The following is a 17,889-nucleotide window of genomic DNA, read 5'->3' as shown; positions in this document are numbered from 1 at the left end:
GAGACAGAGAAAGAGATTTAGAGAGATGAGAAAGAGAGAAGGGGAAGGAGAGAGATTGCTGCCAGTTTTTCTTTCCTCCCCGAAACCAGCAGCTCATTTTGGGCAGTGATTCAGCAAAATTGATTTCAGGCAGAGAGTGCGAAAGAGAACGAGAGAGAGAGAAAACGTGTGGAGACTTTAGAAACTCCAGCCCCAAAGTTGTATCAAGTGATGTTATGCTGCACTTTGCAAAACTGCTCACATAGACAGTGCTGCTCGGTGAAGAAACAGGTCTGCTCCCCACGCAGACGTTGTCACAGTGAATCAGCCATTGAGTCTGGCTGACAGACACAGCTGTAGAGTAAATAACTCTAAAGCGTTATACTATCTTATGGCTTAATGGGAACATTATGCACTCATTTCCTATCGGCTGTTCTTGGTCCTCTCTACAGAATGTTTAGTCTTGGTATCAGAGTGAAGTTTCCACCCTCACTGCCTATGTCGGGATGCAGTTTTACTGTATTGTGGATAAAAATCTGTTCAAGCCGAGCCACAGTGCTTGCATTTAATTACTGCATTCTAGATGTGATGGTGATTTATTGCAGAGAGAACTGGCATCTAAAAAGCCAGAGATTCCCCTGAATCTGTGGCATCTGCAGAGCACATTTTTGATTGGCTCATGCTTCATCCCTTCTAATGTTTCTTTCCTGTTTTTGTGAAGTCTGTGACTTAACTAAGATTATTTTGCTGATAAAAACGTGTGCGAAAAAGAAAGGGGAGTGAGAAAGTGTTATGCACTGTAAGCATGGGCCACAGCATGTGTGTGCATTTGAGTATAAAAAAGTACATCTCTGTGCAGTTACCATATATTAATCTGTGTGTTATCTCTGTCAATATAAATACATTGGAATACTAACCTCCCTCTTAATAGTGTTTCTGTGGTGGCTAGGATTAGATATTGGGTATTTTCTAGTCTGCCACAGCCTTAGAAAAGTGGTGCATCTGTGCTGTGATACTGTACGCAGCGCTCTGCAATCTGGGGGGATTTGGTATTCTGCTCTTAGCCCAGACTAGCAGAATCCTCCTCTGCACTGTGTGGAAATATTGTTTCACTGGGCTGAACTTCTGTGGTAGGAATTGTGAGCAAGTGAATAAGTGAGTCTGTTGTGAACAAAACAAACAAAAGGGAACAAATGATTTAATGAGTATATTATTGAGTTAGTACTTAAGATGGATTGTAATAATTAGGCCCTGAAACAAATACTATGGTTTTTGTTAGATTTATAATGTTGTTGCCATGTTCTTTTGCCTCTGTGTCATCATATCACCTTTGTTCCTCTCTGCGTGCTTTTCCTCAGGGACCGCATGCAGCAGTCAGCCATGTATGACCTGTGTCTGGGCATGAGGCAGGTGAGCCAGGAGTTTGTTCGACTGCAGCTAACCTATGATGAGTTCCTCTCCATGAAAGTCCTTCTGCTTCTCAGCACAGGTAAGCAGTTACAGGCATGAAAAATTACTTTTTTCTTTCATCCTATAAACACCTGCTCACACTGCTTTTTTGTGTGAGAGCAGGTGTTTCTACAAACCTGCTTGCAAACAAACTGTAAGATGAAATATAATTTGGAAATCATTATTTCAAAAACATAATGTAGTCAACATAATTTCCTAGCGAGAATCGATCAAAATTTCAGGCTATCCATAGCTCAAACTGACAAATCCCAAACATGATCATTTATGTGTGCATTCTGTGAATGTGACTCTGTGTTCTTTAATAGTCTGACTGCACGAGACGATACAAAACAAAATACTTAATTAATTCCCCAGGTGGGAAAATGTGTGCCACCATACATATAGGAAACACAACAGGTAGGACAATAGCAACAAGGCAGTACAAAAATAAGGGGAGAGCACAGCACCATCTTAAATAGTGTAAACATCAATGTGACTGTACTACTATGCTAGTGTTTATATATGACATCATTAATATCAGATCACCATCAAAAGGGACAGTCAACAACGGTGTTCATTAAAAAATTTCACCGCAGCAGGTACTAAAGACTTCCTGAGTCTCTCTGAAGAGCACCTGGGCATAACAAGCCTGTCGCTAAAAGGGCTCTTCAGCTCGCTAAAAACACACAATACATTGGATGATTTTGCATAACATTCTTGAACTTTTCTATCCATTCTTTGCTCCATGATCACTTCTAGAAAGTCAAGCCAATAATGGATCCTGCTTTCCTGATCAGTTTATTAATCTTTTTCTTGTTCTCTGAGTGCAAACTCAAAGGACACTAATACTACTACACTAGACACTACTACAGACCCCCACTTAAGTCCACCTTTGTGCCTACAAATTTAATTGACTGTTCCAGAATTGATGGATTCTCATTTCTAAAAAGTAATTTTAACATTTTCAATCAGGTTGGATTGATAAGATGGTTGTTGTTCTTTTTTATTATCAGGGGATCATGACAGTCATTCACGTCAATCTAATTTTTGAACTCTAACAGGAAACATTTTCTAGTTGAAAATGGACCAACCCCCCTTTTGTACATGTTGAGTGGTCCGTAAACCAGTGTGGTGTAATAATGGTGCTGATAGAATCAGGATTCATAAGAATAAACGGTACTGGTGTTTTTAGCCCACAGTGATAATCTTTGGTTTATTGTGAACATGAGAGGTATCTTTGTGTTTGTCTGCTCCTATAACTCTATAAAGGCAAAGGTGTGATGTGTTGTGTGTTCTAGCTGTCATCCTATGGGCTTTTATGGCCTGATCCGCCCAACATCTCTCACATACCTTAACATGGGAAACATTTTGATATGTTGTTCTGTTCCTTTCATCACATATCTTGAGATTGCAGCCTTTGAAAGGAACAGCCACTATGTCCTCCTGAGACCCAGCAATTCATTTTTGTGTTGGCAATGTTCATACCTGCCTTCCTGGCACCCACAATCTTGCCTTTTTAAAGTCTGTTGGATCATACTGAAAGCTTATTCTTAATAATCCGTTAACATGCAAATCAAGTGTGGAAATAGACTTGCTGTTACAAGAACCTGTTAGTTTAGAAACATACAGTGTATGTAACGAGAAGGAGGGAAGGTGTCTTCACTTTTCTTCTCACTGAGTGAAAGATGTACTGTTACACAACATTTTAGTTCTTAATTGTTCATGCTTTCACAGAATACTGTACGTCTATCACTCACTAAAGGAGGTTTCACCGTGTTTCCACTCACTGCCAAACTACCCACAGGCACTGCAGCCTCACAGAGAGGGTGTGTTGGACCAAGTTTCTCAGTTGGAAACTGAAAGCAGCGTTTTTTTCCACCACCTCAACACACTATGCACTGCTGCTGTCAGTTCAATAGTAACAGTTAAAGATTCCGTGATGGCAACTGTGTCATAACTTCACCGTCCACACACCACCCCCTTTTTAAAAGATAACCGCAAGTCTCACGACGGCATTGGGATACAAAAGACCTGCCGCTGCCTTGCATTCATGTATATTATGTCTATGTGAGAGAGAGCGTGAGAGAGAGAGAGGGGTGAGGATAAGAGGGGTGAGAGAGAGAGAGTGGTGAGGAGCTATTTGAAGAGTCTGCTAGCTGGCCAGACTTCAAACTCTTTGAACTTCAGCACCAGTGCCAATCAGTGGAAATATTCATTGGCAGAGTATTTATTTTTCAGTTACTGAGGCTTTTCAAAGCGGTGCGTTAATGCTGGAAAAAGCACAACCTTGGTAAACTTGACTTCATCCTAGTATTCTAGGATGAAGTATTCTACCATTTCTACCATACTTTTACATTTTGGCCAATTAACTGAGACCATTTTCCAAAATGAGTTACAATGAGTTATAACTCTGGAATACACATATGGTTCTGTATCACATTACAACATTAAAAGCGACTGAAAGGCCAAAGCTTCCCTGACAATATATATTATTTATATTATTATTTGAAAATTTGGACAGAAAATCTGTAATTTTGATACCAAGTTTGTCTCTTGAGTCCTTGTGGAAACTTATAAAAGGACCTTTACCATCAGGTTTTAAGCCAGAAAAGTTTTTTCTTAAACGTCTTGGCCCTTACTCTGATCCATTTTTGCAGTTCCCAAATGATAAAGTTTTAAAACTGTAACTGTGCTGGAAAGCAGTTTTGCACGTTTCTGAACCTTACCATATTTTGGAACTAATATGAGGGACTTTTTGGATTATTAGATGAGGTGTAATTGTTTAAAGCTGAAAATATGGCACCCTGGTGGAGTAGACGTTTATGTCACCACCATGAATCAAAACAGACCTTTGTTGCATGTCCTTTCCCATTTCTCTCCCTTCATCTTGTGTCATTTCTTTATTGTTGTCTGTGATGAAGTCCCCCCCCCCCCACCCTTTTCCAAAATGTTGCTTGTGGAGTTCTTAGAGTAGTGCATACTGTATATAATAAAGAAACTACATTTTGTTATCAGTACATTTCTTAAACATACATTGCTTCCCGGACCGATGGTATATCGCTGGCTTGGCTTCATAGTGCAGTGACATATGGAAGAGGCGGCATGAAAGCATTTCCCTGATATAAACTCAGTGTGCTTGAGTCATCTGGAAGCAGGGGAGCTCCGGCTGGACTTTTTGCTTTTGGATGTTGGGATAGATGAGGAAGAGCGTGAATGGAAAGGATAGGAAGAAACCAAGACAGAAAACGGAGATGTAAAGAATGAAATCAGACAAATGTTGACATTGAGGGCTAGTGTAGGCAAGAAAGAAACAGGTGCATAGCTATAGGGAGAAAGAAAGACAAGACAAGGGGGGGTGGGAGGGGCGGTGGACAGAGCTGGTCCTTCTGTTGCTGCGGCCTCCCTCTCCTCTCCTCGCTGGTCCTCTGGAGGTTTTCCAGAGATCCCTGCTGTAGTTAATAAAGGCCAGTCAGGCACCAGGCAAAGCTCCAAGACCTGCTATTTTTCTCCACTTCCTTCAAACCTGGGCTGGAATTTTGAAGGATAGGGTAAAGATAAAAGAAGCAGGGATGCAAAATTGAAACACGGTATTTAAGGTGCTTCATAGTTGCTCCAGTCTGCTCTGGTTATTGGGTTTACTAAAAAAAAAAATAGCAGGAGAGAGAAGAAAATAATCATGCTATGCTCCTTTTCTAATCTGCCCATTCCAAAGTACACACGATGGAGCAGCTGCACTGTATGGACACTCTGTAAACATATCAGCAGCAGTACTTGTGAATAATTTCAAAAACAAGCAGAGCATCTCTGGATTTTCAGAGGCACTGCAGGAAGCTCTCTTAGTTACAGTCATTCAGAGATAATGCTAGTGCCTCGTGGAAGAAGTAGCAGGAGAAATGTTTACAGAGGAGTTGTCAGAACTTGTCAGCTGAGCAAGTACTATGGAGTCACTGAGTGTGTGTGTGCCTTTGGGCTGGTTTGAAAGATTGTCTGTGTTACATAGAGAGAGAGAGAGTGAATGAGTGAATGAGAGAGAGGGAAGGAGGGATAAAGAGAAAAGAGAGAAGGGCTGTTATTCCTCTCTGACCTTGGCTAAGGTTTCACTGAGCCTGCGGTGTCTCATGACCCTGTTTGGATTTAGTACAGGAGCAGTGGCCTGCTCAAACCAGTTACACTCTTCACCACTACACAGACCTAGATAGTACTGCTAGATTAACTCGTTCATTTGTTCTCTTACCAATGTGTCTTCACCTATTTTCTTTTTTAAAAATGGCTGTTGAGCCTCATTCTCAGATGGAAAGTACAGTACCATTGTGATAGGTGTGTTTTGTGCAACACACTTTACAGTTAATCACATAAAAGCCTGATAATTGCTTTACACTAATTAAAATAGTTATCATTTCCATTAGTGTTTTTGGGTCATGTTAAATTTAAACTTCCTATCAGACAACATCCTAAAGCATCACTGAGGTGTTATTGTAATCATGCTCAGGGCTAGTTGTAGAATTCCCTAATGAATAGTATGGAGTATTAAATCAAAAACCGAGAGCCACCCTGTCAGTTAAGTATGTACCAGCAACTGAGAGCAGGAAGCTGCATGTCCTTTAACAACACACATGCCATGAGTTATGTTTGTCTCTTTATTTTCGAGGAAGAGCCTTCCACTAGCTTGTGTTACTCTTGATAATGAAGCTGTTGTCCACATAATAAATATGGCCTAGTTGAAAAGGCCCTATACCTGCAGCAAAAAATCCGTTTGACAACAATTACGGTGGTATAAATGCCCTATTTTTGGACCAGTCGCGGTAACGCCCTGAAATGCCAGGTCAGTTTCTAATCAGGGCGTATGTGGGTCAGTGGGAGAAAAACAAAAGGTACAAATGCGGCCCTGGGTTTTAGCACATTCTCATCATGTCAGCCATGAATTAAAGGCACACAAATCACAGCCTCTGCACCAGGGTCCAATTTGTCCTCATATCTGCTTTCTTTTGCTTCATGTGTGTCATGCCTGAAGGTGTTTGTGCATTAAAGAGAATTGCATAGAAAAAGATAGAAAGGGACAAATAGGCAGACAAACACACATTCTCAGTGTTATTGACCTACAGTGCAATGATCTGTACTCCAAAAAGACAATTTTAACTGACAAGGAGAAGGCTTTTGCCTGTAGCCATTCATTCAGCAGAACTCAAACAGGTCCTGTCAGTTGCTGGTTTTTGCTAGTGTTGGTACAAATGCGTAAGATTTATCAGAGGCATTCTGGCTACTGAAAAGTACTAAAAGTAAATATCTGCTGTAAAGATATTTTTTGTGAGGTTTCAAAAACATAATAAAGTTTACGAGATATTGATACCATCACTTTTTCTTGACATGTTTAGCCATGCTGTGAATGCAGAGGAATCTATTTTTTATCTGGTTAACTATTAACAGTGAAGGAAAATCCTTTTATCATGGTGTATTATGTAACTTTATATTTTTTCGTTCAGATTGTCTGGAAAATCAAGTCATGTCAAGCCAATTTTATATGTATAGTCCAATATCACAAATCACAAATTTGCATCATGGGGCTTTACAGTCTGTCCAACAATACATCTTCTATCCTTTAAGGCAGAAAAGATCAGATAACAAACTTGTCATCACATTGATGCAAAAATTATGTATTGTATTATAGCTCATTGATTTGCAACATTGCCTCAATGCCTTAAATTGAACATCCAGAGATATTAAAGGGATGGTTACCTTGATATAAAACAGTACAGAAAAAATCTTTTACAGTTCCAAACTTAAAGTATCTCTTGTTATACAGTACCAATCAGTTTGAACACATTTTCTGATCCAAGTGAATGGGAAGGTGTGTTCAAACGGTTGAAAACAGGAATGTGCACAGGACATATTGGCAATAGCTGAAGGATAACTGAAGGCGTTCCCTCAGACTGATTTGAGGTGTGCTCTTTGAGAGGCGAGGTGTTTCTTAATCTGGTAGCCTGCAGCTTAATGCCATTTAACAGCTTTTGGCAGGCTTCCATATCTATGACTTTGTTCTACTGCACGTAGTGAGAAAGTTACTGTATCCTCACATCAGTATGAATTCTTCCCATTATACTGCTTTTTCGTGCATTGATGCATCCAAATTATTATAATGTGAATGAAGGCTGCAGACATTTAACAGCTCCACTCATTGAACAAAGTGCATGATGGATGAGGTTTGGTAGACAAAATGATGAAGTTCTTTCATACACATAAGCACTATTGTTCCATTCTTTTGCTGTCACTGTTGCTGAGATAACTTTTAATCATTGCCCTCCAGTACATCAGCCATCTTTCATGAATCCATGTCTACACATGAGAACTAATTACCACTTGAAATGGTAAAAGTGATTGTAATGAGTTGCTAAATAGGCTTGGGTCGTCAACACAGGGAAAATGTCCAAAAAAAGGCAACTGTGTGGGAGTTAGAGTGTTATTTCACTGTGCACCTCTAATTACCCCATACACAAATACACTTTTCTACATATCATAACAGTGGCTGTGCATATTGTAGCCCAGTAACTGTAGATATGTTTAATGTGAATTTTCTGAAGAGAACCATACACATTGGGATTTCTTTTACCAGCTTCCAGGTTGCCAATTTAAGTATGCGATGAAACTCAAATATTCTTGCCTGACATTACAGTCCTTCTTTTGTTATGTTGTTGACATTTGTATATGCATTTATGAAGAATAAATGTTTTTTAAAAAGTTGAAATATTCCATTTTGGTATGTTCAAGGAAACATAGACAGGTGATAATTAATTGTTGATTGCAGTAACTCTTCAAAGAAAAATAAACTATCAATCCTGACAACATAGCTAGTAAATGAAACACTTTTTAAATCTTTTATTAAAACACAACACCAAAACAGTGATTTCAAAATAGAGTAGTCACTGCTTTTAACTGCATTAACAACACGCACAACAATATTCATACAAAATCATCCATCACAGTATATTTAATTTTATATTGTGTTATTGATTTGTATTATAATACATTAAGTTTATTGAAAATCAATTAAAAATGTGTTTATGAATACTAACTATAATGCAAATTTAGTAAATGGCATACCAGATAAATAAAAAGTACTTAATCACATAGACATACAAATAATATAAAAAGCCAATATTTGCATAACATTTTCCAGGTTATTAATTTACATAATTGCCTACAGTTGTCTAATTCAACTAGATATATTAAAGTTATATCCAACTTTGTATAAACAGTAATTTCTGATCTCATTGCGTAACCCTAACCCTAACCCATAGCCTGCAGCCAACTTAATGTTAATTGTGATGGATTATAGTCATCAAGTCTCTAAAGATTGATGAGTCAGTCAGGAAGCAGTAACATAATGTATACAAAGCATGCAAAGCTAGCAGAGTCCTTTAATATCATACAATAAAGACAACTGGATTTTAAAAAATGCTCTTTGCTCATGATTGATAAAAGTTCAGATTTTGTAATGCAAGTTATATTCCTGCCAACCATGCTGGATGACGTATGGACTTTAGTCATTTTTAATAAATCTACACAGTATGTCATAACAGTTGAAATCAATTTGGATGACATATTTTGGCCATTTACACCAGTGTTGTTGTCCACTTATTGAATCCAGTTAATGACAGCAGGATTTTCTTTGCTTCCCAGTTCCCAAAGAGGGTCTGAAGAACCAGGCGGAGTTCGAGGAGATGAGGGTTAATTACATTAAGGAGCTCCGGCGCTCAGTGGGAAAAGCAACCAACAACTCTGGCCAAACCTGGCAGCGCTTCTTCCAGCTCACCAAGCTACTGGATGCCATGCATGATGTAAGTACCCTTGCCCTGTCTGCCTCCCATGCCAATGGCCTACAGTACAGCAAGGCTTCCCTTGGCAGCCTCTCGGTATGCCATGCCTTCACACACAGAGGCAGGTGTCCAATGGCACTTTGGGACTTTAATATCACTGGAAATGTTTTGAGTAAAATGGCAACATAGTGGATTTGGATAATGCATTTTACTTAGCAGTTCAATGGTGCTGTGGCTTGGAATAAGGATTATTGCATCCCAATCTCTCCCTGAGGGGGAGGTTATTTTGGAAGAGGCGGTGACCAGCCTGTATTGGTGAATGGAACAGAAGGGGATCAATGCCAACTCGCGGTTTATTGGAACAGAGTACACTGTGGCCACTGTAGCAAATGTGCTAAATCTCTGTTCTCTTTTTATGCACGGGTCAACCGCTTTGTGGCATAACAACAGTGTAGGCAAAGCCGTGAGAAGTGAGAGTCAGCGAGCAAGGGGTCACAGAGATAAATGACCAGAATTCAATGACCCTAATGACTGAGTGAATGGGGTTAGCGCTGAACGGATGAGCTTTCTTTAAAGGAGGTTTATCTAAAGAAAAGAAAAGGGGGAAAAAATCAGTGGTGCCCCCAAGTGGTGAGCTAAAAATAATTGAAAAGGGGTCAGTGCCCCATAGAAAGCAAATGCACTCACATGAATATGCGCAAGTGCACACTAATGCTTTATTTTACAGGTAGTTTAATGAATACTAAAATATGGTAAATTTGGAAATGTTTAAAGAGACAGTGGTTCAGTTTGATACAAATTATATGAAAAAACTGAAAAAAGGTGTTAACTTGGTTTAGTTGGTAAGAACCCACTCATTGTATTTGTCTTCATATGTAGTTGTTAATAAATGAGACTATTAATTCTTTAACAGAAATTTCTAACTTGAAAATGTCTTTTTTTCAGTTGGTTGCAACCTGCAACCTCACCGCTAGATGCCACTTAATTTTACACACAGGTCCTTTAAATATTGAGAAGTTAAGTTATTTCTGGGAAATCTGTATAAAATTAAGGGACCTGTGAAATAAAGTATTACAAATTGAAATCAGTGATGAATGAATTATTATCAATTACATCATTCGAACTAAATAATAAGAGACCCTCTTGACAGCTATGAAATAAGCAATTAAAACTCTACAGTCAAGCATGTTTCTGATTAATCTGTGTATCTGTGTTGTCCAGCTGGTGGGGAACCTGTTGGACTTCTGTTTCTACACCTTTCGTGAGTCCCAGGCCCTGAAGGTGGAGTTCCCTGACATGTTGGTGGAGATCATTAGTGACCAGATACCAAAGGTGGAGTCAGGCCTCACTCACACAATCTACTTCCACAAGAAGTGACTCACTGAACAGCTGGGACAGAAGCAGCATTGAGAACTGGAAGAGGGGAGAAAAGAGTTCAAGGAAGAGAAAATGTGCATAGAAGGCCTGACCTGTGGCCTGCACCCTGTCTCCCAGTATGCCAGCGTCCTCGTCTTGGATGGGAAAGTTAAGTGACTTAGTGACAGAAGTAAAAGGGGGAGAAGGATTTGACCCTGCAGTCACCCTGAGCGGGTCAGAGCTGTGAATAGTTTGTGGAGTAGAGCACGACACACAGAGAAGGACTTGTGACAAATGTGACAAAGCATCCCGAAGTACCCCCCTGCTCTCCGTCCCAAAGACGATAACAGTATTTTCTATGGAGATAAAGCCATACATTTCTTAGGATGCGCTAGATACATTCACTACACACACACACACACACACACACACACACACACACACACACACACACACACACACACACACACACACACACACACACGTAGAGGGAAATTCTCACTGATACACATGCTGTCCACATGCCTTCAAACAAACGCACAGATGCACACCACATGCACTAAAAATCAGATTCCCTTATAAATCTAGAGAGAACATTTTTTGCAGATATTAACTGTGGCTTATGCAGTTTTTCACAAATAATAGCACTATGAAAAAAAAAGCCAATACTTAGATTTTGCTTTGCAGGGTAGCAACATACTGCAAGATTGCAGGGCAAAAAACATTATGAGGAGGCTCAGAAATTCTAGACTGTAAGATGAACGGTCTATCTGAATATATTCCAAGGGCTATACATGCGTCATCATAAGCTGAATAATTACATTAAAATCTAACCAGTCCAAGTTTGAATTTCAATCGGTGTCATTAACACCCATCATTAACATTCACATACTGAGTTTTTTAATTCAAATATGTAGTAAAACAATCAAAACTAATATGCAAAAGTCCAAAGCTAAAGCTGTTTTGAAATAAAAATGTCTCTCTTGTGTAAAGAAAGCTTGCACGTGAAGCTCCCATGTCATACGGTCACTATTTTAGGAACTGTGGTGTAGAATTAAAAATTATCGATTACCTTTGTGCAAAAATGGTCAGGATTGTTGCAGGATGGAAAACAAGCTTTCACAGAAACGATTTCAGTAGAGTCTGCTGGTAATGGATTTGACTGAGGTGCATCCATAATAATTGCTGTCATTTGTGTTATCTCCAGAGCAGCTGTCCAAATGTCTGTTTTTACTCACAACGAAGCAAAACCAGCCCTTTGTGAACCAACACTTATCTACTCTTCCCAGAAATAATAAAAAGCATTTTATAAAAGTGTGTTGCAAAGGTTTAGTTTTTGACAAGCCAGTCATTTTACATTAAGGTGCTTCATTTCTACAAAAGCCAGGCAAAACATAACATGTACAGTAACTTGTAGACCGTCCATACAATACATTATATGGACACAGTTCAAACACACATACTCTGTAAAGTTGATATAATCCAAAATGGAGCATTACTCTGCAGTGCTTACAGCAAACCGGCTAATGTATCAAAACCAGGCAAATGTGTACAGGTATTAACAACTTCTTAAAAACATTATATTCAGCTGTTGTACAGAAGATGTTTTGAGGTACATGTTGATGAATGCTTGATGAAGAACTGTGTTGGTATGATCACCTGTCCTTATTTAGTTGATTTTCCCTTATATTTGGGCCAAGTACTACTATTTTAGGTATGGCAGGCCTAGTCATCTGGACCATTAACTTGTCTCACACCCCACTGGTTTCTGGGTTTCTGGGTGGTTGTGGAACACTACTATGATGCTACTGAAAAGCGAAAGAGCTGCTGGGGAAGAAAAAACAGTGGGGGCGTGTGATTATTTGTCGTTGGTTTTTTTTGCCCTGTGAGTGTGTATTTACATGTGCGTACGGAGTGAGTATGGCTTAAGTTTGTGTGTATGTGTGTTGTGTTTTGTTTTTTTTCCTGGCAAGCCTGTGCATAGTTGATCTGCTCTTTCAGTGTGGGTATTATGCATTTATGTTATAGGATTAGCCATATCCTATTTCCACTTTTAGATTTGCACAGAGATACAATGTGAAATGAGGCATTAGTGCAGCTAGCAGGAATTGTCTGTTTTGATAAGAAACTGTGATGATGCGGGGAAAAAAAGACTTTCTGCATGGTCACCCAGCCTAAAGTTAGACAACATGACATCATTAGCACAGCAGGCTGGCGTACTGTATTCGTGGCCTCAGCTCTCTCGATGATGGCGCTGTGCTACACTATGAGGTCTCTTCTGTGGTGGCGAACTGTGTGACGATTGGTGTACAAAGAGACGGAGGTGGCAGGATCACAACTGTCATTATCAGAGAGGCTTCATTTTACAATCCGTCTTTGTTGTGCATTATTGTTCAAGTTGTGAAGGACCCTTAAGCTAATCTCTCACTGTTTCTTTATTTTGCCCCCTTTTTTGTCCTTTTTAAAAGGAATTAAAAAAAACTGTCTAAAGGTTCATAGGATGAATGGGAAAGTATTTTTGAGAGAATTATATTTTGCTGGAAAACAATATTTAAGTACTTTGTCTAAAAATGATATCCTTTTTGTAAAATGAAATGTTAATGCATGCTTTTTGATGAGATGTTTACATTGTATTTAAAAAAGGGAAACTTGTGCCTTTTTATCTCACCTGATTTACAATTTTACAGTATATATTGTAAATAATACAGCAAGTCCTTATGTTGAGTATAGTATAAACATTTCTACTTTAACCATCTTGTTGGAATATTGGAAAAATGTGTGTTTCCCACTCGCCATGTTCTGTGTGTTGGATCACAGAGAAGAATTTACAGTAAGGGTCAGTGCCAGAAAGGGCCAAATAGAGAAATGAATGTATCATACATTGTGAGAGACTTATGGAACTTACTACCTGAATGTTAGAGAGAGAGTACATTTATTATCTTCTTATTAAGTAAAGTTATTTGATTTTGCATCTTTCTTTCTTTTTTCTTTTTTTTTTTTACTGTTTGCATCATTGTTCACGTGGCTCAAACAAAGAAAAAAAAAACAACAAAAAAAATCAAAAAGTATTTCTTATTTTGTAACAAGATGTATCAAGTGATGGATCCTTGAGTTGTTGCTGTTGAAATGATTTCCTAACCCATGGCGGTATTGTTGATGAGCACCACAATAAAATCAAAAAGTCACAAACTATTGATATTGGGATAAGTGAAAGAACGTTCTTGACTTTTCAGTTTGGAAGTACAAACTTTGTGCACACACAATATGAAATGAAATGATGGATGTACAGACTGTAAGACTTGAAGTTAAGCCAATTCAAATTTGACTGTCCTGACCAGTTCTGAACTGGATATATTGCACTAACTGCCAAAATAACTTTCACAGAAGAAAATGTGACCCAAAGAATGATAATGAAAATAATATGAACATCTATACATCATAGATACGTAATAAAGATGACATTATCAGTGATGTTATCAGTCCCTTTGATTATCAGACCATAACTCCATTAATATAGACTATGACTGTTGGCTATTTAATATTTCTGGCTATTTAAAGAAATAGTTTGGGAAATATACTTTCTTGCTGAGAGTTATAGTCGGTGAGAAGGTCAATACCTTGTGTCTGTACGTTAATATGAAGCTAGAGCCAGGAAATGGTTAGCTTAGCTTAGTATGAAGACTTTTTCCAATTGTTCGGTCAGAAACATCAGAAAAACCTTGAAAAATGTCCATAATGATAATCTAAAGCAAAAAGTGACGTCATAAAATGTGTTTTTTCCAAAACATCGGCCAAAACCCTCAGATATGTTATTTACTATAATGTAAGACTAAGAAAGGCAGCATATTCATTTTCATGTTAAAAACCTGGAGCCTTCAAATCTTTGGCATTGGCGTTTTTACTTGAACTATCAACAAATACTCAATTATCAAAATAGGTGTCAATTAATATCCTTTAGATAGACTAATCACCTCATTTCAGCTTTAGATTTTACATGTTAATTAGTGAGCTTTAAAGCTGCTGGTAGCTGGGAGATTTTTTTTTTACCCTTTTGAGAGAGGCAGCTTAGCCGGTTTCCCTCTGCGTCTGGTCTTTATGCTAAGTTAAGTTAACCGTCCCTGGCTGGAACTTTATATTTACTGGACAGACATTAAAGTGGTATCAATCTTCTCATCAAAGTCTTGGCAAGAAAGCGAATAAAATGTCAAATTAATTCTTTAAAGGAACCAAATTAATGAAGTGTTTTAATGGTCATCAATCACCACCTACTGCAAATAATAAAAACCTTTCCCATACTCAAACAAGTAGTGTTATCTTCAAAGCTGGCTCCTTCTAAATTAACTCTCCTTGTGGGCATGAATGACTCAGAATGTGTCCAACTGCTGTGTCACAGCACACTATCGCGTCACTGTATGTGGAGTCACGTCATTGCCATTTTCTGTTCGCAGTGGTGAATCGGGTGTAGAGAGACTAAGCCATATCTCCACAGCCATGGCAGTGCATTTCTTATTAATATATAAATATAACTGCTTTTTTTTCCAATTCCAAAAATGACTTTTTACTCAGATGCTTTGTACAATATTTCTCAGCAACTATCCAGCAAACACACAGTAGACAGCCTTCAACATAAACAAATAAAACCATCTTTGAAACCATTTACTACTGTATATCTTGATGCAGATATTGCCATACCTGTGTTTGCAAAACTATTGCAAGATTCTAATAAAACTGTTAAATTGATAATCTGACGTGTAATTTATCAGTTTGTGCATTTGTGTGTATGTGTGTGTATGTATGTGTGTGTGTGTTATGAAAATTGTACCATGAGACAGAAGCTAGGAAAGGTGCCCTAAAGAAATGGGCTGTTTGATCTGGATGAATTCGAAACAGCTGCATTTGGTGGCTAGGGAGGATAATGAGCCAAAAAACACAAGGGTTCGCATGGAAAAACAGAAATGATGTGGAGCAGCAGCAGGTACAGCAGTCACAGGGAGATGGAGAGAACAAAGGAAAACAGGATGAGTGGAAATTGACAGAGATGAAGCACGCAAGGATGAGACTTTTACAGTAAAACGGTGCCTGTGGAGAAAAGTCACCATTAACCTTGTTAAAAGCTGATCTGAAAACACGCCTGCTTTGCCAGACTGTATTACTTTTTTGCTCATTTTTTCTCTCTCTCTCTCTCTCCGAATCCACAGCTCTCTCTCCAAATCTTCCCCAGATTTCCAATTGCTTTCACTTGTAGTCGTGCCAGATAAACAGAATCTATTGGATCAGGCTGATTTCACGGCTGCGCCCGCGCACATGGCGGCTTCTGTGGCCCACTTTCTGAGCTGAGGCTTTTTTTCCCCCTTCCCCTCCAAACTCTCTCCTTAATTTACTTTTCTCCAAATTCCCACTACGCTTTCACCCCCAATAATACATCAAGTCTTATTGTGATTATATTTCAGATGCTGTGCACTCTGAAAGAACCAAATGAAGACACAGGGATGCATTAAATTAAGCGTTACTTACTGACATGCACATGTGGGAAATTCAGACTTATTTGTGACACCAAGTTAAATCATTTTCTCATAGTTAGTGGTAAACTGCTGTTCAGCTTTGATCTAAGCTGAGTCATAGTGTGGGACTATGTTGTGGGGCTGAAGGACACTGTGTCATGGGAGGCAGATGACAGCTGGCATGCAGCCAGGACTTTAGCAAATGAGAAATGAAAATGTCCGTCTGGATTTTCTACTCAAAAACCTACATCTAGTCTTAATCAATACACTGACACTGATATATATACACACCATCCCTGTCTGATGGACATAGACACATAAAGCAGACAGAGACACTAAAACCACCACAGGTAACGCAACCTCAATCTCAAGTGATATTAAGAAGGCTCAAATATGCATCTGACCCATCCAGATTACCACTGTTGTACGTTGCGTCAGTCACAAGCTGTGGTGGAAAGAGAAATGCAGGGAGCTTAACTGATTTTGTAAACAAATTGTTTGAGACAGGGAAGAGTTTTAAATACTCCTGAGAAGAAAAACAGGTAGGCAGAAGAAACAGGAATAAGGCAGGCAGTTAGAGCAACATGGCACAATTTCTGACAGACAGTGCAAAGCAGAGTGACTGGCAGGCAGGGCGGATGTTTCTATGATTCAGCAGTATTCTGGCAGCGGGAAGATGATGAAGGGCCCAGGGGGTGGGTGGTGGCGGTGATAGTGGGGGAATATTTTGCCCGTCTCATTAGCTCTGCCTCATTTCATAATGTAATCATCACATCTGTAGTCGCTTTAGGGAGCTGGTGGACAGACCGTATGTGTCGCACCAAAACCTCACCTCCAACCTCCTGTGTGGACAGTGCGTGTTTTTATACTTTTAAATCGTGCATCAGCCCACTTACTGGAGGTCTGAATATAGCTGTGGACTGGTAATGATGTAACAGAGGCCACAGAATTAGGTCTGGAGGCCATTTGGTGTGTTAATTACACAGATGCAGTCTAAGAATTAACATGCGTGAGGCTGAGATGTAAATGGATCAGGGAGGTGGAGGTGGATTAGTGTGTGTTTTCCTCACAGATTACAATCTATTTTTAATCCCGTTTAGAAAGTTAGTTTGGAAGTAGCTTTTAGTAAGACAGACAGACAGACAGACAGACAGACAGACAGAGAGACAGACAGACAGACAGACAGACAGACAGACAGACAGACAGACAGACAGACAGACAGACAGACAGACAGACAGACAGACAGACAGACAGACAGACAGACAGACAGACAGACAGACAGACAGACAGACAGACAGACAGACCTCAGGTCAATATAAACAGGAAGGCCTACATTACACTATACGGCTCACTGGAACAGTCCTGGCTGCAGAATGAATCCTCATTTCACCTGACACTTTATTATTAGACACTGTGGGAAATTGTGCTGCTTCCCTGTGACACAATGGATGAGTCATCAGAAATTAGACATAGTGCAAGATTTCATAATGGTAAAACAAGATTCATTTCCCAAAATATAAACTTAACTCTCAGTCAACAAAACGTAGCCTACAGTGCTTTCCTTAGTTCTATTTGGTCCACAGTTTTTACAATGTCAGTCTCATTGGGAGACAAATATCTTATTGTCTAATAGAACCATATGAAGTCAGTGCCTGAAGGAACGTTTTTAAGATTTTTGGATTAAAATAAAAAACAAACCAAAAAGCAACCGTTCTCTAAGACTTCATTTTGTTTCATTTGGAGTGATCATTTAGAGCATTTATTTCACTGCAAGAATACATGACGCACTGAAG

General features: G+C 39.1%; 1 protein-coding gene across 1 annotated transcript in view; it reads left to right on the top strand.

Moving 5' to 3' along the window:
- Positions 1-10,636, top strand: part of nr3c2 (nuclear receptor subfamily 3, group C, member 2) — a 77,852-nt gene extending 67,216 nt beyond the window's left edge. The window contains exons 7-9 of the mRNA XM_062432710.1: positions 1,338-1,468; positions 9,103-9,260; positions 10,461-10,636. Coding sequence (XP_062288694.1) covers positions 1,338-1,468; positions 9,103-9,260; positions 10,461-10,616 — 445 coding nt within the window. The 3' untranslated portion in view covers positions 10,617-10,636. The remainder of the gene's footprint in view (positions 1-1,337; positions 1,469-9,102; positions 9,261-10,460) is intronic.
- Positions 10,637-17,889: the final 7,253 nt, after the last annotated feature.

Source organism: Scomber scombrus, chromosome 2 (genome assembly GCF_963691925.1).
Source record: "Scomber scombrus chromosome 2, fScoSco1.1, whole genome shotgun sequence".
NCBI classification, from domain to species: Eukaryota; Metazoa; Chordata; class Actinopteri; order Scombriformes; family Scombridae; genus Scomber; species Scomber scombrus.
The sequence above is the reverse complement of the archived record's forward strand: the minus strand, read 5'-3'. Positions and strand labels throughout refer to the sequence as shown.